Source organism: Physella acuta, unplaced genomic scaffold, assembly GCF_028476545.2.
Source record: "Physella acuta isolate Inbredline_101_S28 unplaced genomic scaffold, ASM2847654v3 ptg001368l, whole genome shotgun sequence".
Classification (NCBI taxonomy): Eukaryota; Metazoa; Mollusca; class Gastropoda; family Physidae; genus Physella; species Physella acuta.
In genome coordinates, this window is record NW_026732883.1 from 74070 (window position 1) to 98825 (window position 24756).

The following is a 24756-nucleotide window of genomic DNA, read 5'->3' on the forward strand; positions in this document are numbered from 1 at the left end:
GTGTAACTTACATAAAGCTAACGGCTGTCTCTGTGTCGTTTTGTGGCGAGGTAGGGAGGGGGAGCTATGAAAGTTTGTGTTATTGACACTTTTCCGTTATTAAATGTTATTTTAGTTGTTCAACATTCCGTCGAAAGTTCTAGTTTTTAACAAAACGGGAACACGCGCCAGCACGAGTACTCACTATCTATCCATGATAAATTACGTCATCAATCACGTGACCAAGTCTTTGATAAACATCACATTGGGAAGTTACAAGGAAAATTAATGAAAAAATAAACAAAATCAAAACAAATTCACGTAGGAATGTATTATCCATGTATGAAGTAAGCATAAAAATCACAAAGGAAATAAAAATAAACGTCTCGTTCGAAATAAATTAAATAAATATAACAAGAAACAACGCACACAAAATATCACTAACTTATTAACATCATGAAGTTGATATATACATATACACATAAATCAGCATTTAAATTTATTTCAAATAATTTTAAAGCTATATACTTCCACACATTATTTGAAAAATGGTGATCAAAATAATAATTGAACAACTGCTTAATTGCTTATGTAAAAATCAATAATAATTTTTCTTAGTTATTAATTATTCATATTAAATAAAGCATTTTGATCTATTCAAAGAGAAATACATAAATACATTTAAGCTCCATGCTTTGTAAGAAAATTGCACTGATAATTTGTATCTACAAGTAACTTAGTGATTTATTTACATATAAAACAAATATTATCTACATAATTCTCGCTACAACGGTTCTAAAAATAAAATCGACTAATATACAAATAAATCAAGTCATCGATTAAATTTTGTGCGGTCAAAGTTAGATAACTGCAAAAAAAACTAACTAACAACAAAATTACAGATTACTCTCCCTTTGATAGTACAAGCCTTTCGTTATGTTTTCTGCTAGTTATGAGAGTAATTTTGTTATCCGTCGATTGGATTTGTAGTTCCGCTTGACTAGTCATGCACTCTGGCACCACCTTGTAGGACGTGGCTGCCTGATCAGCATCATCGATATCATCGATATCATCGATATCACAAGGCGCTGATCGTCTGGACAAAGATGTTCTAAAGTTGATGTTTAGGTTATTGGCTAGACGGAAAACTTCCTGCCTGGGAACAGAAAAATCACGCTATAACCAGCTATAACCAGCTATGACCTACTCCCCAGCTATAACCAGCTATGACCTACTCCCCAGCTATGACCTACTCCCCAGCTATAACCAGCTATGACCTACTCCCCAGCTATGACCTACTCCCCAGCTATGACCAGCTATGACCTACTCCCCAACTATAACCAGCTATGACCTACTCCCCAGCTATAACCAGCTATGACCTACTCCCCAGCTATAACCAGCTATAACCAGCTATGACCTACTCCCCAATTATAACCAGCTTTGACCTACTCCCCAGCTATAACCAGCTATGACCTACTCCACAGCTATAACCAGCTATGACCTACTCCCCAGCTATAACCAGCTATGACCTACTCCCCAGCTATAACCAGTTATGACCTACTCCCCAGCTATAACCAGCTATCACCCACTATAACCAGCTATGACCTACTCACCAGCTGCAACCATCACAGACGTAGAACCTGAGCGGCCTTGAGATACCGTTGAAGTCACACGACAAGGTCACGGTGTAGGCCCCCATGTCGGTGAAGTAGAGCCACTGACCAACGTCCAGCTCTGGCAGGGAACATTGCTTGACCACACAGTCCATGCCGTCACACGTCGGTCCCCAGATCACAGACCGGTGGCACCGCACGGACCTGTGGCATCGCAGGCTCCTGGCCGGCTGGAACTGCACGGAGAGATGGAGAGACGTGAACACGGTGGTTACGTTAGTAGAGCTGATATGTTGTATTGTGGGTGGCCTTGGGGCATAGCATTGATGTACACACCAGTTATGATGTGAGCATCTGTACATTGATGTAGCCTACGTACTATACTATGATGATCATACCTACATTGATGTGCACAACATCAGTGATGTATATACATTGGAAAAGATGTACGCATTTACAATAATTTACACACATACAATGATGTAGCCCACACATCTACTGTGATTAACACATCAACATTGATCAAAACAGCATGGATAATACACACATTAGAAAAATGCATACGTTTACAATCATAAACAAATCTAGAAACAATGTATGCACCTTCAGTTATGTACAAACAAAACAGGACACACGTTCCCTACACTAACATACACATCTACAAAGATGTACACATAAATAAAAATATGAACATCTACAACCGTATAAATATCAAAGATGATGTACACTTTGTCTTTGATGGACATTTCCAAGTGTGATCTCCAATCATGTACACATCTTATATATATATATATATATATATATATATATCAGTGGTTCCCAACCTTTTTCGAGTGGCGACCCCCTTTTATAAAAATTAAGTGACCCGCGACCCCCGTAGAATTAAAAAGCCGAAATTAGTATGGGCATTAATAAGCACTCAAATAACATTTTCTAGTAGACTTTCAATATGAACTACTCTTAATAACTGTTTTAATACCATGAGTAAAATTGCATACTATTCACAAAACATTCGCGGTTAATTTTTTTTAAAGTATTTTTTTGTTAACGCCAACCTATGTCATTATCTTAATTTTGTTTTTAATCGAAAAATAGTGTTGAAAATATATTCTCGAAAAGTCAATAAATTTTACGTTCGGGTATGAATGGTGAATACTACACCAAAATTGAGTGTGCAGTTTTTTATCTTACGCGGAATCATTCTACAAATCAAAGAATTCATCTTGTAATTCTCGGGAATGCTGGCAACATCGAGGGAAGAAGAGAATGGATAATGCGTCAATGCAGATTCTTTTTTTCAGCTCAGAGAAATAGCGCTGCAGTTCAAGATGCCCAGAAATTTCTTCTTTCAAAATTTTAATTATCTCACAATTAGATTCATCTACCCCTCTGCAGAGTTTCTCAAATTTACAATATTTCCAAGATTTATTTTCTTCGCCGATTTTGCAGCTTTGATAAAAATGCCCCGAGATAATCATGGAAGGTGATAATATTCGTTCATTTTCCCTGACGCTTCAGGTTATGCTGATGTTGATGTTTGAACACATCCTCTAGGTATGATACTCTCTCCAACCACTCTATGTCGTTTTAAGTACACCAAAAGGTCTTGTTTCCTTTGCATTTTCAAAAACAATTTGATTTCAGATTTCAATTCAAAAACACGATTCACAACAATTCGTTTGACAGCCAGCGCACTGTAGTGTAGAAGAGCAGAACCTCGTGATCTTTATTCATGTCTTTGCTCAGTTCTTTGAAGGCTCCAGATTTTATATAATTTATCACTTATACCAGCAATGGAATCTTGAAGGCGATTGGTGAGGGCAGTGGTTAGGGAGCTAAATCTTTTCTGCTTTCTGAAAGCCCGATTTTGACCTAAACATAGATGGTGCACCATCCGTACAAACCCTCACTGTACGTTTTCGTACATTAATAGCTGCGGGCGATTTTACGTACCCAAAACGATAGATTACCATAGACAAAGACCAGCAACTGCGAACACGAACTCACGTCTGTTGATTTATCAACTTGAAAAGCAATTAATGGTGAAAGCTTAATTTCAACAAAAATGTGTTATTTAACATCTACGGATATGTAAGAATTAACTTCACCGTTCACCATCTTCAACATGCAGCGTTTGATGAGATTTTCTCCTATTGTGTTTGTTTTTGCTTGGCATTTTCTGTCGGGACTTTTCTGTCGAATTGCACTAATGCTGTGTTTCCTTGTGGAAAACTTCCTGTTCGATCAAGTCTCTGACGTTTGCAACTAGCTTTATACCGACGAAAGAACTCCATATCTTTTTTTGGTGTGTTTCGAATGACTCGTCTCAAATGACGTTTTAGTTTTGAAGATTTCATAAACTCGTGGCTGAAAAGAACAACTTTGTTCAGTACGCTTTGTATCTTCTCTATTCCCTTTCCAGTGATTTTAGTAAAGCCGAATTTCAAAAATTCTTCTAAATATTTATATTTTGTTTCAAATTACTAAGGTTTAGTATACCAGTTGGCGACCCCCCAGAAAGCCTTTCGCGACCCCCAGGGGGGTCGCGACCCCCAGGTTGGGAACCCGTGATATATATATATATATATATATATATATATATATATATATATATATATATATATATATATATATATATATATATATATATATATACTCCATTAATGTACACGTCAACCAATGATGTACACACCAACACTATTGTACACACCAACCAATCATGTTCACACCAACCAATAATGTACACATCAACACTACACAGTAACATAAATGTACACATACACCTTACCGAGACCAGGTTAGGCCACACCACAGCGTGGTCTGTGAAGACGTTGTTGAAGGAACCGTAGATGCCGTCGTTCACGTAGTACATGTACAGCTGGGTGGTACCACAGGCCACATCAGCAACTGTCTCATCACATGCTACATCAGCAACTATCTCATCACAGGCTACATCAGCAACTGTCTCATCACAGGCCACATCAGCAACTGTCTCATCACAGGCCACATCAGCAAATGTCTCATCATAGGCTACATCAGCAAATGTGGCATCACAGGCTACATCAGCAACTGTCTCATCACAGGCTACATCAGTAACTGTCTCACCATCACAGGCTACATCAGCAACTGTCTCATCACAGGCTACATCAGCAACTGTCTCATCACAGACTACATCAGCCGCTGTCTCATCATCACAGGCTACATCAGCCGCTGTCTCATCATCACAGGCTATAGACGTAGCTGTCTCATCATCATATGCTACATCCGAAACTGTCTCTTCATCACTAGATAAATCATCGCCATCAGAAAACCGATCACCTGATAAAAAACGTACAATTAAAAAGCTGTATAAAAGTAAACAGATTTTTTCTTTTCACAAAAAATTGTAATTGTTTTGTTTTAAATATTTTATAATTTACTTTTTACAGGGGCTTATAATAATAGTGTTTCCTACTTAGATGGTAGATGAAGGAGATTTTTCCGTAACATCGGAATAAAAAGGTAAATATTCAATGTTATGCTAAGCCAACTTTATTTTCCCTGACTGGAGTCAGGTACCCATTAAAGCTGGGTCGACTCAGGGACGCCCTACAAACGAGTCCGAGATCCGAACTCGAAACTCTTATAAATGGTGTAAGGGTCGGCGTGGTCTCGAGGTCGAACCCTCGGGCAGATGAGGCTCGTTAGCTGGGGACAGCCACTCTTCTAGGAGAGACAACTCCAAAATCAAAACAACTGCTGCCTTGTATTTTGTTCTTTATTGGACAAAGGCTGAAATTTGAGTCAATGGACTCAATACGCATAACCAGTTAAAACGTATACTTAATTGTGTTGGAGGGGATCCCTTTTTTTGACGATATCTGACGGAGGGGATGGAGGTAAAAATTGTCAAAAAAAAAAGCGTGACGTCATTTATTGATGACCCCCTTGGTTTTTTAAATATAATTTTTGACAGTAGATTAACTCATCTCAGTCTGGATCAAGGGTACACAAAATCTAACACTTCCAGGTTACCTGAGTCTGTGGGTACCCGGTCCACGACCCGCTTAGCGATCACCGTCACGGCCAGCGTGAAAGCAGACGACACGAAGTACCGCCCAGGTTCGGCGATGACCTTGACCCCTCTGGACACAGGAAAATGGCGGTCGAGCGCCCTGTTGACCACTTCAGCCACCTGTCAACATGAACATGTTTTGAGTACAGAGACTGACACTAAAACTAACGCTGGACTAGCAATCTATCTGGCTTCGTCCGTCAAACTTAGTCGCGTAACCAAGGGGAGCAGGAACTGGGGCGATAGCACCCTCTGTGGTTATCTTCAGAGAAGCGAATTTTTTTTTCCGGGAATTTTATTTCATTAAAAAAATCAAAGCTAGTCATAGAAAAGATTAATTTTGTTCATATTCAATTCATTTTTCACGTTTGACCTTTGTGTTGTTGACAAATAGCAAAGGTGAAATTTTGACGATTTTTTTTTGGGTTCGTCTCCATTTCGCCTGGACCTAAAACCTGGCTACGCCCCTACTCGAACAACTAACAGTCTAGCCGTGCTGTGTCTGGTTATTTAAGCCATCCATCCCACATTCCTCTAAGCTCCATTCACGTGAGCACTTGTACACTTACAACCCGCAGCTTCATAGGAATGGGCTGAACGAGGGAGGTTGGGGGTGGGGGCGTACCACCACCTGACATAGTGACGCCATTTCTTTGACTCACCCTCTTAAAGCTCATATCCTCGGTCTCCACACCCGGAAATCCACCACCAATATCCAGTATATCCATGCGCAATCCAAGTGTCTCGCCAACACTGAACACCTGGCCAGCCACAGCTATGGTAGTGTCGAAACAGGACACCTGCTCAGGTAGAGATCCCACGTGGAAGCTGGGAAGGTGAGTTACAGGTGAGTTACAGGTGAGCTACAGGTGAGTTACAGATGAGTTACAGGTGAGTTACAAGTGAGTTACAGGTGAGTTGCAGGTGAGTTGCAGGTGAGTTGCAGGTGAGTTGCAGGTGAGCTACAGGTGAGCTATAGGTGAGTTACAGGTGAGTTACAAGTGAGTTACAGGTGAGTTGCAAGTGAGTTGCAGGTGAGTTACAGGTGAGTTACAGGTGAGTTACAGGTGAGTTGCAGGTGAGTTGCAGGTGAGTTGCAGGTGAGTTGCAGGAGAGTTACAGGTGAGTTACAGGTGAGTTACGGGTGAGATACAGGTGAGTTACAGGTGAGTTACAGGTGAGTTAAGGTGAGATACAGGTGAGTTACAGGTGAGTTACAGGTGAGTTGCAGGTGAGTTGCAGGTGAGTTGCAGGTGAGTTACAGGTGAGTTACAGGTGAGTTGCAGGTGAGTTGCAGGTGAGTTGCAGGTGAGTTACAGGTGAGTTAGAGGTGAGTTACAGGTGAGTTACAAGTGAGTTACAGGTGAGTTACAGGTGAGTGACAGGTGAGTTACAGGTGTGTTCTCGTTTGTGTACTCATTCATTAACCTTGCCAGTTTATGACGAAATACACATTCTAAAACTTATTATTTACTTAGTTATGTAGGTATGTATTATTCATCACAAAACTATTGTTTATTCATATATTCGTTTACTGGTTCATTTGTTTGTTTGTTTATTCTCTCATCCATTTGTTAATCCATTCTTTGTATAATCAGTCGCTCATTTTTTTTCCTTTTATTCGTTCTGTGTTTATTTCCTTCTTCCTTTACATCGTTTTCTCTTTATTACTTTCTATCGTTCTGAAATAAAACTTTCTTTCGTTCCATTTATCATTCCTTTTCTCTTTCTTAAATTAGCTTTTTTTTTAATCGTTTTCGTCTCTTTGCAATTAAAAATATAATTTAAAATGTTCTCCTCCTACACTCATTAACATATTTCCCTCCCCGCCCCACTCCCACATTCTCACCCTCCCCACACACCCTCCCCACACAGGCCCCAGACCCTCACCTAATGCCCACAACATTGAGCTCCATCTTCTGCGCATGTCTCAACAGCGCTTCCGCCACTTCCGGTCGACAGCCAAACTTTTTGTTGAAGTTGTGTTTGGCTTTGTGTTCCTTGCTAGACTGGATCCTTAGTAGTAACCTGATGAGACACAGTGTATGAGACACAGTGTAGTGAGACAGTGTAGTGAGACACAGTGTAGTGAGACACAGTGTAGTGAGACACAGTGTAGTGAGACACAGTGTAGTGAGACACAGTGTAGTGAGACACAGTGAGACACAGTCTAATGAGACAGTCTAGTGAGACACAGTCTAATGAGACACAGTCTAATGAGACACAGTCTAATGAGACACAGTCTAATGAGACAGAGTGTAGTGAGACACAGTGTAGTGAGACGCAGTGTAGTGAGACACAGTGTAATGAGACGCAGTGTAGTGAGACACAGTGAGACACAGTGAGACACAGTGTAGTGAGACACAGTGTAGTGAGACAGTGTAGTGAGACACAGTGAATGAGACACAGTGTAGTGAGACGCAGTGTAGTGAGATACAGTGAGACACAGTGTAGTGAGACACAGTGTATGAGACACAGTGTAGTGAGACAGTCTAATGAGACACAGTCTAATGAGACACAGTCTAATGAGACACAGTCTAATGAGACACAGTCTAATGAGACAGAGTGTAGTGAGACGCAGTGTAGTGAGACGCAGTGTAGTGAGACACAGTGTAGTGAGACACAGTGTAGTGAGTCACAGTGAATGAGACACAGTGTAGTGAGACACAGTGAGACACAGTGTAGTGAGACACAGTGAGACACAGTGTAGTGAGACACAGTGTAGTGAGACAGTCTAGTGAGACAGTCTAATGAGACACAGTCTAATGAGACACAGTCTAATGAGACAGAGTGTAGTGAGACGCAGTGTAGTGAGACACAGTGAATGAGACACAGTGTAGTGAGAAGCAGTGTAGTGAGACACAGTGAGACACAGTGTAGTGAGACACAGTGTAGTGAGACACAGTGAATGAGACACAGTGTAGTGAGACGCAGTGTAGTGAGACACAGTGAGACACAGTGTAGTGAGACACAGTGTAGTGAGACACAGTGTAGTGAGACACAGTGAATGAGACACAGTGTAGTGAGACGCAGTGTAGTGAGACACAGTGAGACACAGTGAATGAGACACAGTGTAGTGAGACAGTCTAGTGAGACAGTCTAATGAGACACAGTCTAATGAGACACAGTCTAATGAGACAGAGTGTAGTGAGACGCAGTGTAGTGAGACACAGTGAATGAGACACAGTGTAGTGAGAAGCAGTGTAGTGAGACACAGTGAGACACAGTGTAGTGAGACACAGTGTAGTGAGACACAGTGAATGAGACACAGTGTAGTGAGACGCAGTGTAGTGAGACACAGTGAGACACAGTGTAGTGAGACACAGTGTAGTGAGACACAGTGTAGTGAGACACAGTGAATGAGACACAGTGTAGTGAGACGCAGTGTAGTGAGACACAGTGAGACACAGTGAATGAGACACAGTGAGACACAGTGTAGTGAGACACAGTGTAGTGAGACAGTGTATGAGACACAGTGTAGTGAGACAGTCTAGTGAGACACAGTCTAATGAGACATAGTCTAATGAGACACAGTCTAATGAGACACAGTCTAATGAGACAGAGTGTAGTGAGACGCAGTGTAGTGAGACGCAGTGTAGTGAGACACAGTGTAGTGAGACACAGTGTAGTGAGTCACAGTGAATGAGACACAGTGTAGTGAGACACAGTGAGACACAGTGTAGTGAGACACAGTGAGACACAGTGTAGTGAGACACAGTGTAGTGAGACAGTCTAGTGAGACAGTCTAATGAGACACAGTCTAATGAGACACAGTCTAATGAGACAGAGTGTAGTGAGACGCAGTGTAGTGAGACACAGTGAATGAGACACAGTGTAGTGAGAAGCAGTGTAGTGAGACACAGTGAGACACAGTGTAGTGAGACACAGTGTAGTGAGACACAGTGAATGAGACACAGTGTAGTGAGACGCAGTGTAGTGAGACACAGTGAGACACAGTGTAGTGAGACACAGTGTAGTGAGACACAGTGTAGTGAGACACAGTGAATGAGACACAGTGTAGTGAGACGCAGTGTAGTGAGACACAGTGAGACACAGTGAATGAGACACAGTGAGACACAGTGTAGTGAGACACAGTGTAGTGAGACAGTGTATGAGACACAGTGTAGTGAGACAGTCTAGTGAGACACAGTCTAATGAGACATAGTCTAATGAGACACAGTCTAATGAGACAGAGTGTAGTGAGACGCAGTGTAGTGAGACGCAGTGTAGTGAGACGCAGTGTAGTGAGACACAGTGTAGTGAGACACAGTGTAGTGAGACACAGTGTAGTGAGACGCAGTGTAGTGAGACACAGTGAGGCACAGTGTAGTGAGACACAGTGTAGTGAGACACAGTGAATGAGACACAGTGTAGTGAGACGCAGTGTAGTGAGACACAGTGTAGTGAGACACAGTGAGACGCAGTGTAGTGAGACGCAGTGTAGTGAGACACAGTGTAGTGAGACACAGTGTAGTGAGACGCAGTGTAGTGAGACACAGTGAGACACAGTGTAGTGAGACACAGTGTAGTGAGACACAGTGAATGAGACACAGTGTAGTGAGACGCAGTGTAGTGAGACACAGTGTAGTGAGACACAGTGTAGTGAGACACAGTGTAGTGAGACACAGTGTAGTGAGACACAGTGTAGTGAGACACAGTGTAGTGAGACACAGTGAATGAGACACAGTGTAGTGAGACACAGTGTAGTGAGACACAGTGTAGTGAGACACAGTGTAGTGAGACACAGTGTAGTGAGACACAGTGAATGAGACACAGTGTAGTGAGACACAGTGAATGAGACACAGTGTAGTGAGACACAGTGAATGAGACACAGTGAATGAGACACAGTGTAGTGAGACACAGTGAATGAGACACAGTGTATGAGACACAGTGAATGAGACACAGTGTAGTGAGACGCAGTGTAGTGAGACACAGTGTAGTGAGACGCAGTGTAGTGAGACACAGTGTAGTGAGACACAGTGAATGAGACACAGTGTAGTGAGACACAGTGTAGTGAGACACAGTGTAGTGAGACACAGTGTAGTGAGACACAGTGTAGTGAGACACAGTGTAGTGAGACACAATGTAGTGAGACAGTGTATGAGACACAGTGTAGTGAGACAGTCTAGTTAGACACAGTCTAATGAGACACAGTCTAATGAGACACAGTCTAATAAGACAGAGTGTAGTGAGACGCAGTGTAGTGAGACGCAGTGTAGTAAGACACAGTGTAGTAAGACACAGTGTAGTGAGACGCAGTGTAGTGAGACACAGTGAGACACAGTCTAATGAGACAGTCTAGTGAGACACAGTCTAATGAGACACAGTCTAATGAGACAGTCTAGTGAGACACAGTCTAATGAGACACAGTCTAATGAGACACAGTCTAATGAGACAGTCTAGTTAGACACAGTCTAGTGAGACAGTCTAGTCTCCTCAAATGCAAAAAATGCAGCTAAAATATAACATTTTAATTCGTTTTTACAACCCATTTTGGCGCCCCTAAGGACGGCGCCCGGGGACATATGTACACCCCCCCCCATCGCTACGCTTCTGGTCTAATGAGACAAAACCTAGTAAAACACAACCAGCTGTCAAATTTGGTTTTCCCGAAAAGAAATGCATGATCTAAATATAACTTATGCGGGATATTTCCAATGACCTAACATTTCTGGGTATCCGAATCGAAAGGTCATTTCATTTTTTTTTCGTAGTTTTATTTCTGTATGAGGATTTAAAAGCTTTACCTCGCATTCGGGAAATGCTCTTTGATCTTTTGCAACTCATACACGTCATCAAACGTCATCAAGTCGACGCGCGCATGCGCGGCGTAGATCACGTGACTTGTCTGCTTGCACGGGTTGGCGAAGACGATCCTGGACGGGTGGACGCCCAGCCTGAGTACTTGAGACAACTCATTCTGTGGGGACAGGTAACTCTTGTCACATATTATATTCCAGGACGATAGCTCTGTTTTTTTCTTACTTTCTCGTATATACGAAGTATAGAGAAAGTCTTGTAATCGTGCAAAAAAATCAATTTTAAAAAAATCGAGATTTTTGCAAATCTCGACGTTTTAGGATTCTCTGAGTCGGAAAAACATAGATATGCAATCTTGTCCGTATGTGTGTGTGTGTGTATGTGTGTCTGTGTGTGTGTGTAAACACGATAAATTGAGTACCTGTACGGCTAGGTTGATATAAGTATTATATCAAAATCGTAGATCCGTATCAATTTTTGAGCGATTTCTGATAACCGGAAGTGGTACTTTTTCTACTTTGAATTTTTAAAAAGCCTATAACTTGTGTACTAGATAGATAAATGACATTTCACATGTAAGTAAAAGTTCTAATTTTCTGCCTTCTTTGAAATTTTGAGTAATTTTCGTTGACCGGAAGTAGTAATTTACGCTATTTCCGATTTCTCAAAAAAAAAACGCATGTGAATTTATAAAGTACTAATAATATCCCGCACTTTTATGCGCATTTTATTTGGCGTTCACTTGGTGTGCAATTCTTTTTTTTTTTACGAAATTCTATTCATTTATAAAAGTTTAATTAATTAAAAATGGATTTAAAATATTGTCTATGTCCCGAGTTGCCACCCCCGTAGTGTTATATTAGAATATTCGAGAAAGTTTAGGGGAGATCACTCCCGGTTTATTTTATCATTGAAAGGGAGGCTATTGTGCAGGGATTTAGCATAAACGTATGGACATTGTGGTAAGGGAGATTACTCATTTAAGGTTGATATTAATGGAACTTGATACAATATTGGGGGCTAATAACTCTCAGTTCACATTGTAGGTTCACGGACTACACGAAATAGGATTTGATCAACGTGTTAGAGACGATATATAGGAGTCGGCGTGGTCGAGACGGTAAAGCTCATAGTTGCTAAACCGAACAGTCTCGAGTTCGTATCCTCGGGCAGTTGAAGCTCCTTAGCTGGGGACAACTCCAAAATCAAACAATACTGGGATAATTTATTTCTATCGATTGATATTATTTTTTAAATAATAAGTTTAGGGTAGATGTCGGCTGATGGTAGTGAATAGATAGTATTTATGTTCTTTAGTAGGTTTCATTTAAGGTTAGATAATTTGAGTTGAGTTGTGGATAGTTGTTTTCTAAATTCAGATAAAGTTAAAAAAAAAAACTGCACATTTAGCCTTGAATGTTTAGAAGTTGCATTGGACGCCTAGAAATGGGCGCCTAATAATGTAAAGTTCTCTTTACGAAACCCGGATTAGAACTCAAGACTCTTCGGTTTTTAGAACTATGCGCTACCATTCAACCACGCCGTCCCATACGTCGAACAATGCTTACCTAGGGTTAGTAATTGGCGGGCTTAGTAACGTTCTACGGACTTGAACCCGGATTCGAACTCGAGATTTTCGGTTTAGCAGTCGTATGCTCTACCACTGAACCACGTTTCCATATGTTACCTAGATCTAGTAACTGTCACCTAGCAACAAGTGGACCCCGACAATAAACTCCCCTTTACAATTGACGTCCTTTTATTAGCTGTCTAGTACTCACCTAATGTACTTCTTCTTCCAAGAACAAACTACAAGGCCTTATGGCTGTCGGCCTTATGTCTTGTCTGCCTTATGTCCTGTCGGCCTTTTGGCTGTCGGCCTTTTGTCCTGTCGGCCTTTTGGCTGTCGGCCTTTTGTCCATGTCGGCCTTTTGTCCTACACCCCTTCCCCAACTAACGAGCCTCATCTGTCCGAGACTTTTCGGTTTAGCAACCATGAGCTTTACCGACTCGAGCACACCACCCCCACCCCCAATGTACAAAAATATTTTGTTGCTTACCTTGCTGGCACAGTCGAAGCCGACCCCAAGTCCCGCCAAAAACCTGGTCACTTCGGGGTCGTGGTTACATTTTAACGCTAAGATGGCAAAATTAACACCCGTTAATTTTTTTTTATTAGATAGCATACATAAACATACATACGGTTCACATTACACCGCAACAAGAAAAAAATTATAGCATGTAATATAAGAATACATTCACACCTACAACCCAATTTATTTGATATTTAGTCAGCATCAGATACACCCGTAGTTAATGAATTCATTATACATCGGTTTAATGGCAGAAGAACAAACAAGATGCCTGCCAAGAATAAATAGCGAAATATTACCATTGAACAAATATGTTCATGTATCAAGTGGCTTTACAGCAGAATGTGTGAAAAACGTACAATGAATAAATTCCAAAGTCTAGCTCTAGATTTTCCCCACCGATAAAATTACCTAAATTTAACATCAGCATATTTAGAAAACAATGAGTTACCGCCTTCCAAGGCAGATAACCTAGTGGCGTGAACGAGAGGGGACGTAATTAAAATAGATCTGGGGGACAACTTGAAACAAAATATAAAATTGAGAGGCCGGCTAAGAGAAAATAAATGACATCTTATTAAAAATGATACACTACTTGTCCCTCATTTTTGTGTGTAAGGTAACGGTAGTTAGAGGGTGAGCCATAAACGACGCCGCTCTTGTAAGTCTCTGAGACCGGGGGGGGGGGGGGGGTCGCACTTTTGTGACCATGTTGACGGGGGGGGGGGGGGGGGTGGGGGTCAGAACAAGTTAGCATTTCAAAGGAATGATCATTTTTAAAAATTATTATAATTTTTTGGTAATTTTAATTAAACTTTATCAATGTTGACCGAACTCTGTAAATATTAAAAAAACAGCTGTTTTTTTTAAAATTATATTTTGAGACGGGAAAAAAGTTGGAGCGTGGCGTCATTTTAGGGGAGAGGGTGAAAGGTAAAATAGCGTGACGTTTTTATAAATCCCCTTATCCCCTTACCCCCTCCTCCTCCCATCATAGGTTAGATCTACGATTTCAATCACTGTTATTTAAAACTCCCCCCCCCCGCCCCCCCCCCCCCCCCCCCCCCCTGGGTCCTACCATAGAACGGCTGTACTCTCGGCAGCAGACGGTTCCAGTCCTGGAACTTCCGGTGGATCTCGCTCAGGTTGACGACAAAAAAGGCGTCGTCTCGATTCTGGAACACAACAAGATGACATAAGGGCTAGCAAGACAAATGACACCAAAAGATGACATCAGCAAGACAAATGACAACAACAAAAGATGACATCAGGACCAGCAAGACAAATGACAACACCAAAAGATGACATTAGGTCCAGCAAGACAAATGACAACACCAAAAGATGACATCAGGTCCAGCAAGACAAATGACAACACCAAAAGATGACATTAGGTCCAGCAAGACAAATGACAACACCAAAAGATGACATTAGGTCCAGCAAGACAAATGACAACACCAAAAGATGACATTAGGTCCAGCAAGACAAATGACAACACCAAAAGATGACATCAGGACCAGCAAGACAAATGACAAAACCAAAAGATGACATCAGGTCCAGCAAGACAAATGACAACACCAAAAGATGACATCAGGACCAGCAAGACAAATGACAACACCAAAAGATGACATCAGGTCCGGCAAGACAAATGACAACACCAACAGATGACATCAGGACCAGCAAGACAAATGACAACACCAAAAGATGACATCAGGTCTAGCAAGACAAATGACAACACCAACAGATGACATCAGGTCCAGTAAGACAAATGACCAAACCAAAAGATGACATCAGGTCCAGCAAGACAAATGACAACACCAAAAGATGACATCAGGACCAGCAAGACAAATGACAACACCAACAGATGACATTAGGTCCAGCTAGACAAATGACATCAGGTCTAGCAAGACAAATGACACCAAAAGATGACATCAGGACCAGCAAGACAAATGACAACACCAAAAGATGACATCAGGTCCAGCAAGACAAATGACAACACCAAAAGATGACATCAGGTCCAGCAAGACAAATGACACCAAAAGATGACATCAGGACCAGCAAGACAAATGACAACACCAAAAGATGACATCAGGTCCAGCAAGACAAATGACACCAAAAGATGACATTAGGTCCAGCAAGACAAATGACAACACATTTTATTGTACAACACAAAACCAGACGATGCAATTTTTGTAAATAATGTTTATTTTTAATTCGCGTCGAGATCGGGAGGATTATGGTTGTGACGACATACGAAAACCAGTCACTAAGGCGGGGCAGTCTACAGATAGGACATAAACTCAGTCGATTTTCATGGTGTAGTGGTAGTATCTACAGAAAGGACCTAACTCAGTCGATTTTCATAACAAAAACTTGGTCTAATTAAATGGTCTGGTGGTATTGTCTACAGAGAGGAGAAACACGTCATCTAATTACATGGTCGGGTGGTTAGTCGTCTTACCGTGGACTCCAGGAGTCGGATCTTCTGGTCAATGATCTCCGACACGTCGGGGACGACGCCGTCGTAGACATCGATGACAGCGGTCTCCAGGTTTTTCATCAAGGTTCCCATCCGTGGCTGAAACAATAGGAGGTGCACGGTCACATGCTGGATTTGTCCAGAACTTTTGTTTGTTGTTACAGATTTTTACAACTTCTTGACTGGTAATATCTTTAATGGTGGTGGTGGTTTGGGGGGGGGGGGGGACGAACGGGGGGGGGGGACGAACGGACGGCGACGTGGGGGGGGGGGGGGGGAGGGGGACGACGACGGTAGACTTTTTTCAGAGGAAGGCGGGGGGTTGCTCCGTCCCCCCGAAGAGATGCCTGGAAGAAACTCTGATTACCAATATAACTATATAGATCTTTTGCTTAAGATCTAATTAGAAACATCTATGTAAATTCTCAAAAAAACACAACGGTTGTTTCCAGGTTCTAATCTATGCTAGAAAGCTAACATATACAAAACACCAGCACAATAGAAATTAGTGAGCATATCATTCTGATGTTAAACTAGACCAATTGAAGTAGCGTACGTAGAGTACATCGGGAGAATGACGTCTGAAAACATACTTTAACAACGTGAGAGTCATGAAAGTGTGAGGCTTGACCTGGTACCATATGGCAGTAAGATGTACAATATTATTCCTGATCAATGGTCAGAAATAGTAATAGTTCCCCGTTGACAGATTGGGGGGAAAAGTACATGTGGTAATTTGGAAAAAAACAGGTATTGACCTCGTTTGATTAAAGGTGTGAGACTTTCTTTATATACATTGATATATATATATATATATATATATATATATATATATATATATATATATATATATATATATATATATATTATATACACACATATATATATATATATTCTTTGTCTTCTGTCAAATATGAGTAATTTCCGTCGAACGGAAATAGTACTTTAAGCTATTAATTAGATTAGAATGACTAATCAAATGTCTAATTATTTTGAAAATATATATAAATTCATTAATTAATTCATATTATTTTATATAATTGCATATTATTACATTGTCATCGGAGTCGATTGTATCTGGAAAGTTCAGTAATAATAAATAAATGCTTATAAATATTAATAAAAAAACTTACAAATATAAACGTAATAAAAAAAAACGTACCTAATAAAAATAATTGGCATCTGATAAGATACAAAAATTATATATTCTTGCGTTTTCTCCGGATACCTATGCACATGGATATCGTGCATTTGAAGTGGGTTAGTATTAAGTTACAATGTAAACCGCAAACAAACAGTGTATGTTAAGTAAATAGAAGCATATTAAAAAAAAAGAAAAATTATATATTCTTGCGTTTTCTTCGGATACTTATGCACATGGATATTGCTGCATTAGAAGTGAGTTAATATTAAGTTACAAAACCAAAACAAACAGACTTTGCTAAGTAAATAAAAGCATTAAAAAAAAAGAATCTGAAACCGAACATGGACCTCACAAAATTTCATCCAAAATAAATTAACATCAAACACTTACTCTATCCAGCTCTCATTCAGACTTGACAGGGGAAGCAACCGCTTGTCAACAAAGTGTCACCGCCTTATATCTAGCCCCCACTACCTTAAACATCTGTCACCCCCCTATCGTCCGCTCCCCCCCACCCCCTATCGTTTGCTCCCCTACCCACAGTTAAACGTATTTTCCAAAACAATGTCAAGGTCAGTTACGCTAAGCTGAAAAGGTCTCGCGTAGTTATTAGAACCAATTAGGAATTTTTTCCCCCCTTCGCCCAGAAAAAAAAACACCCGCTGACGTCATCAGTTTGAAATGATGACGACAAATGGCATACCTGGCAGGTGTGGACATTTTGGAAAAAAACAACAAAAAACACAAGTTGCCTTACTTTAGAAGTGTGCGAATACTTTACTCCGTACATCGGAAGTGTTTCTGGGACGCTGACCAGCGTTTTTCTTTTAGAAATCTCTTCGGGGTGTGGGGGTGGGAGGGGGGCACCACCACCCTGAAGCATGTCTACCCCAAAACGAAAATTATATATATATATATATATATATATATATATATATATATATATATATATATATATATATATATATATATATATATATATATATATACTTTGACCTACGCCAGGAAAATTTAGAATTAAATCAACCTTCTTCCCCCCCCCCTACCCAAATGTTATTTTGAAAGTCTCAACGTTTTACACCTCCCTGAGTCAGAAAAACTTAATGTTGCTATTGTGTGTGAGTGCGTGTGTCTGTGTCTGTCTGTGTACATGATAACTTGAGTACCCTTGAGTACCGTTACAGCTAGGTTGATGAAATTTCATATATAAGTATTGTATCAAATTTGTAGTTCAGTATCAACCATGGAATATAACTTGTTTTTACAGCTGTATCAGAAATGTTTAGCTTAATCTAGAACAACCTATCAGGAAGTGGAGTTAACTTTGATTTAGGAGCAAATAATTTCAGTTTAGTTTTAAAAAAAACAGCAACCTTCCCAAGAAATGTTTTACTGTTGTTTCAAAGATCCTCGTTTTAGTCTCGCATTGTTGGTCATTATAGCCCCGCCCATTTTTTGCTTGTTGAAGATTTGAAGTTTTTTTTAATGTACCTGGATCCCTGACACTACAAGCTCAACACGAGTGTGCGAACGTGCAAGAAGTCACCAAATCCTACCCAAAAAAGTGAAAAAAATGTTTTTAGAAAATTTATGAAGTAATGACGTTTCATTCGCCCGAATAAACACAATTATAAATGTAGTTAACATTTTTATTTCAAGATTCCTATTGCTATAAAAATAACACGTTTTTGCTGTCAAAATCATTATCCAGGTGATTAGTAAATCAAGCTGTGAAGGCACTTTAATGTTCATTTATATAGATAAATGAAAGTAGTTATGTATATTAATCGCATTTTGTAGTGAACCGTCACATTATTAAAGCAATACTTCTCATTAGTTTAGTCACATTACCAACGCATTATACAAAACCATCTCTTTAACTACTCCACACTAGTACATTTCACGCTGTAGAAACTAATTAAAATTATTTTATCTTACAACTTTAAAAAAAAATAAGTTAGCGGTATGTGCTGAAGCACTGGACGAATAAAATGTAAATAAATTATGTTAATGAGTGCACCCAACCGAAATATTGTCCACTCACCAAGTTATTGTGCACCAGACCCTATTACTGGCCCACTTTCTGAAGAACTAACTAGTGCACACACCCGCTAAATGATGCACCATCTAACCGGTGCACCCACCACTAACCGGTGCACCCACCCACTAACCGGTGCACCCACCCACTAACTGGTGCACTTACCCACTTACTGGTGCACCCACCCACTAAAAAGTGCACCCTCCCACTAACCGGAGCACCCACGCACTAACTGGTGCGCCCACCCACTAACTATTGCACCTACCCATTTTGGTGCACCAACTAAATAACAGGTGCACCCACCCGCTATGTGGTGCACCAACTAACTTACTGGTTCACTCATGCAGTAACTGGCGCCACCCACAAACAACTCACGTATGCCACCTAGTAATCCCCAACTGCTGCTTCTCCCAAATCCTATCTTTTAATTGACGCTACTCTAAACTTCAACTCTAAAACCTGTACATTGTCCTCCTAATTTATGAATTAATCTAACGTTAATTACCAATTAGCGTTACAGCAAGAGATGAACAACTTCAACTTAATCCGAAGATTAGCAGGCTGCTTAGTTACCATCACGTGCATGGTATTAATGTTTGAATTAAGTCAGTCGATGAATGGGCATTGGCGCTCGATATCAATGGCAAATCCTCATCTATAGAGTACGATTGTTGAGTAGAGGATGGTTCTTTGTATGCGATATGCAGGCTACAAAGGCACGTTTGAGCCAAACGCAGTGATCTAACCACGAACTTTTCATTCTTTTATAGAACAAACGAACACATATTAGCATGTCAAGCGATCTAGTTTGAGATGTTTAAAAGTGTGGGTTGTTTTTCTTTTAGTTTCTTCCAAAAGTTTCGCAATTGCACCGCTAAGTTTTAGATAATTTAACGGCGGAATGTCAATTTTGTAAAAGAAAACATGGTGATAAGAGTTCACAACAAACAGAAGATTCCACTATTAAATACAAGAAACAACTAGGAAGTGTAGTAAATCAGGATGGGGGAGTAGATCAAGTTAGCAAAAGCCTCACCATAAAGGTCTGGAAAAACTATTTTAGCAATAACTTGAAATATTTTTCTTCTATTGCTGTGAGAAGTGGAGAGTAACACTAACTAATAGTAAAACAACTTTAGACTTCCATATAGGGTTGACTGCGGATATTACAAACACTAAACTATGGTTAAAAACTCGGGGAACCCCCCCCCCCCCCCCCATTAATAATGTACACAAACGTAAGTGAGGATGGATTGGACACACTTTGCACACATCAGTAAAAAAAAAAGCATCTCATTAGACAGATAATATTGGACCCCCCCCCCCCACCCCAAGATATTAGTGGGTGTGGCATAATGAAATCGGAAATAATCTGTTGTTAGTAAATCAAAAGTAGGCAGAATGTCTTGGACCCAACTCTGATGAATCGTTATTACATCCGTCTTTACGTGCGTCAGGTACCCATCACAGCTGAGTGAACTCAGCACACGGAGTCCAGTCCAGGGTTTGGTGAGCTCTAGATGTCGGGTTAGAAGTCGGGCTCTCTCTAAGGACAATACAGTTCTATAGACATCTGGTTCAGGGGAGCCGGACTTTTTCCCGAAAGACACTTGCCCGAAGGCCGTTTGCCCGAAGGTCGTTTTCACGAATGGACACTTGCCCGAATGCAACAAATGCACGAATGGGACAAATGCCCGAAATGACACTTGCCCGAATGCAACAAACGCCCGAATCATCCACCCCACCCCCGAGAAGAAATAGAAAAAAAATTAACTAGAAAATACATTTTGTCCATTGTTATAATTGACTGTTCCCCCTCAAGTTTCAAACAGGCAAAATGACTATAAAACACTTTGCTCGAAGGTTGCACGAAAAAAAAAAAAAAGAAAACTGTAAACGAAAATTAAAACAAAAGCTTGGCCTCTTTAACTTCATTAGCCCTACATCATTTAGTCCAAAAAGTGGAAAGTACGATCTAAGTCAAGGTCGTAGGAGCTCCCACCCTCGTGACCTTTAGGGGCTTGAAACCAGGTCCGTACACTGTGCAAAGTTTATTGACCCCTGTTTGTCAAGAGTTAGGTCCCTTTTGGTAGTTATGTAGTTTTAGAATGGTGAGTGGACTTTTACCTGCTCTGTTTGAGAGTATCGATACTCGCCAATGCAAGAGGGTCATGGAAAACTGTAAGAACTTTCTGGACTAGTTCGGAATGCGGTCAATGACCTATTTAGACGAAATAATTAGGTCGAAAGTGACCGAAAAGTAAAAGGTGTGTACAACGGACATGAATAGTAACTTTTCCGTTATAAGGTGCCGCTGGTCAGTTGTGGTCAATCATCGACGTCACCCAATCAAGCTGTGGGGCGACAACTGTAGTAGTTACATCAGCTTACTCTTGCATTGACAGCGTCTAGGAACGATTGATATCCATTGATTCACTTTGGGATCCAATATGGTTGCTGGCTGTTATCTTATTTCTGTCAATATAATTATATTTGTACGGTGTGGTGGAATGGTAGAGCGCATGACTGGCAACCCAAACGTCTTGTGATCGGATTCCGGACTCGATTCCCTAATACGACTTTGAGTAAACCCGGCTCTCATAGGTTCCTGACTAACAATTGGGGAAGTTTTGACATTTACACAAAGTTTTGACCACACTATCCCCTCATATGACGTGGTCAGTTAAATACTTTACTGTAATCTGCCTCACAGGCCGTCGGTTTCGAAAAGGTATTTTATCACTTTTAAATTCTATTTTTTCCTCGTATATCCGACGCTTTGATTTGTCAGCTTTCAATCATTTCAATAACTTTTACAGTGGAAGTTTGGTGATAAAATGTACCGTACTAAATGATACTGCTCTTGGTGTATCATAGAACAAATCCTTCTTTTTAAAACATCTTTTATTTGTGTATTTTATAACAAGCAAAAAAAAAATAATTTTAAATTCTTCTTAGAACTAGTTTTCTAATTTTCACATAAAAATATTTTCATAATTACTCTTTACAATGCTTTTGTTACAATTAAATGTATTTGTAGCGTGTAACGACATATTTAAAATTTCATTTTCTAAATTTAGTAATGGAACAAAACAACGAAACAAAGAACTGAGTTCATTGACAGTTAACTTTTAACCCAAGCTAGATACATTATTTAACACGCAACTTTTTTAAAGACAAAGTAAAAAAAAAGGTAAACAAATTCCCTCAATGACATTCAGCGATGACGTCAGTGACTGCAAGTATGACAGGCGGAGTCTCCGGGTGTCACGTCCCCCGCCTAGCGTGGCTTGCGTCCGTCCCCCAAGTGCTAAGTCGCTGGCATCTCTCACGTAGGCGACACCCCCCGGCCACCGACTCTTGTGACGTAGTCCAGTGGCGCGGTACAGAAATAAACGGTTTGAAGTGTTTTAGACACATATTTTCAGTTTGATTTTTAGGTTGTTTTAAAAAAAATAAGAATAAAAATAGAAACAACATAAAAAAACCAAACAAATTTTACTTTTACACAATTTCTCTCTCCCCCCCCCCGCCCAATTGTAATTATCCAACTAACTTCTTCAAAGTTGTACACAAAATCCCACCAATAGGAATAATTCGACTAACTGTTTCAGTTTTACCCACAATCCCACTAATTTAAATAGTCTCACTAAGATGTTCAAAGTTTTAAACAACGTTTTTACACAATCCAACCAATTTGAATACTCCCACTAACTTGTTAAAAGTTTTACACACAATCCCACCATTTTAAATAAAACCTCTATTCTCAGTGTTTTACAAACAATCCCACCAATTAGAATACTCCCAATAACTTGTTCAAAGTTTTACACACAATCCCACCATTTTAAATAACCCAACTAATTTGTTCACAACTTCTCGCTAAAATCCCACCAATATATTTTTAACAACCCCAGCAGAAACGTAATCCCAGGATCCCACAGATGTATTAAAATGACCCCTCTTTTTGTTCACACAATTCCCTGACCCCAGTAACCCAACCCAGGGTGAAACGTATCAATCCTGTGTCAACCTGTTGAGTCCACTTGTAAATTCAGTTTTATATGTCCAACACATCTGTCTTTATTAATAAACGCGTAGTTTATGGCCTGTATCATAAAAAAATCTGCCCTGTTGGCGAATAAAATGGAGGCCTTAATACGCCATTAACATCATTTTTAATGCCCCAGCTAGATAATTAAAATAAGAATAAATGAATACTTTAACATGTTAATGTTACTTTAAAAGACTAGGTCTCCTGTTCGAATGAAGGTTATCAGATGTATGAATAAAGCATTCGTAACGGGATAAACAAGTACTTAAATTAGAACTTATATAGATAAGTATCAAAAAATATATTATTACCCGAGTTACTTGTCAATAGATTCATGGTTTGCTGCCTAACACAAGGCCGAGTCGAGTCATATGTGCAGAATGCATAGGACACCATAAAAATAACCCATAGTTCATTTGTTAACACATCTATTAAGTTAACAGACCAATCCAGGAAAAAATAAAATAAAAATGAAATGAAATAAAATAAAAAATAAAAAATTCGAATATAAATCATGTGGAACATTAATTTTATTGGAGAAAAAAGTTGTATAAAACCAACTGACATCTGACAACATCTATATATGTACATGATTGACATGGCATTTGATAGGAGTTTTTTTTAATGCCGTGTAACTTTTTATTTTGTCCACCCTTGACACGATTATCTCCCATACATCTTTTTATGCCTATTGAAAATATTTGTCCATTTTATGTCTAGCTTGATAAATATTTAAATATTTCTGCTAAGTATAAACACAATTATTAAAGTAACAACTAAGACGTTGTAGAAACTGTAAAACATTTCGCTTAGTGTGTACCTCATGTTGGTTTACATAAAATTCAAGCATATGTTGGTAATGTAATGTTACAAAGTTCAAAGTAAAAATGTTACAGTAAAAGATTTGTGCATAAACTGTCTTTATTAACGTGTAGTCAAACATATTTTTCTATTACAATCAAGTAGTAGACAATATTAGACAATGTACACTAAATTAATAATCCAGCTTAACAAAGGGAAATAATCGTTGAATACGAATGTTCTGAAACTCTGCCTGTTTTAAACTTGTGTTGAGTCTAAAAGTTTTCTAAGAAAGACAACTCTGGATTTACTCAGCAGGTGTTGGCGTCTTGATGATCTTTCATGTTTATTTGACTGCATGGTGAGGCTGTTTTCATACCCAGGCGCTGTTCCGTCTAATGATGATTCAGCTGTAGCAATGTTTGAGGCTAATGCCACTAAGGCTGGTGATTCCTGAAATAAACTGTTATGGCTTCTGGGAACAAACTCCGGCGATTCAGCCCGTAGATTACTTTTGATTTTGGGCACACATTCTGGAATTTCAGCCCGCAAATGGCTGTCGATTTTGGGCACAAATGGTGGAGATTCCGCACGTAGATTGCTGTTGATAATCGACACAATTGCGCGAGAATCGACAGATGGAATGCTTGCCCGTGCATCTACTGATGCGCCATCCAAAGCCTCAATGTTGGGATGTCTGCCACAGTTTTGTAAAGAAGGGAACTCCAAAGATGGGCATTCTGTGAC

At 39.9% G+C, this 24756-nt stretch overlaps 1 protein-coding gene across 1 annotated transcript; it reads right to left on the bottom strand.

Annotated features, from left to right (window-relative positions):
* Positions 1-703: 703 nt before the first annotated feature.
* On the bottom strand, positions 704-17554 carry LOC131927058 (ornithine decarboxylase-like). Its single transcript, XM_059282716.1, has 11 exons — positions 17510-17554; positions 15958-16074; positions 14578-14674; positions 13467-13543; positions 11394-11566; positions 7537-7674; positions 6309-6474; positions 5607-5766; positions 4381-4910; positions 1593-1828; positions 704-1135 (listed from the first exon to the last, which is right to left on the bottom strand). The coding sequence occupies exons 2-11, from the start codon at positions 16066-16068 to the stop codon at positions 883-885; spliced, it is 1941 nt and encodes a 646-aa protein (XP_059138699.1). The 5' UTR covers positions 16069-16074; positions 17510-17554; the 3' UTR covers positions 704-882.
* Between the last annotated feature and the right edge of the window lie 7202 nt (positions 17555-24756).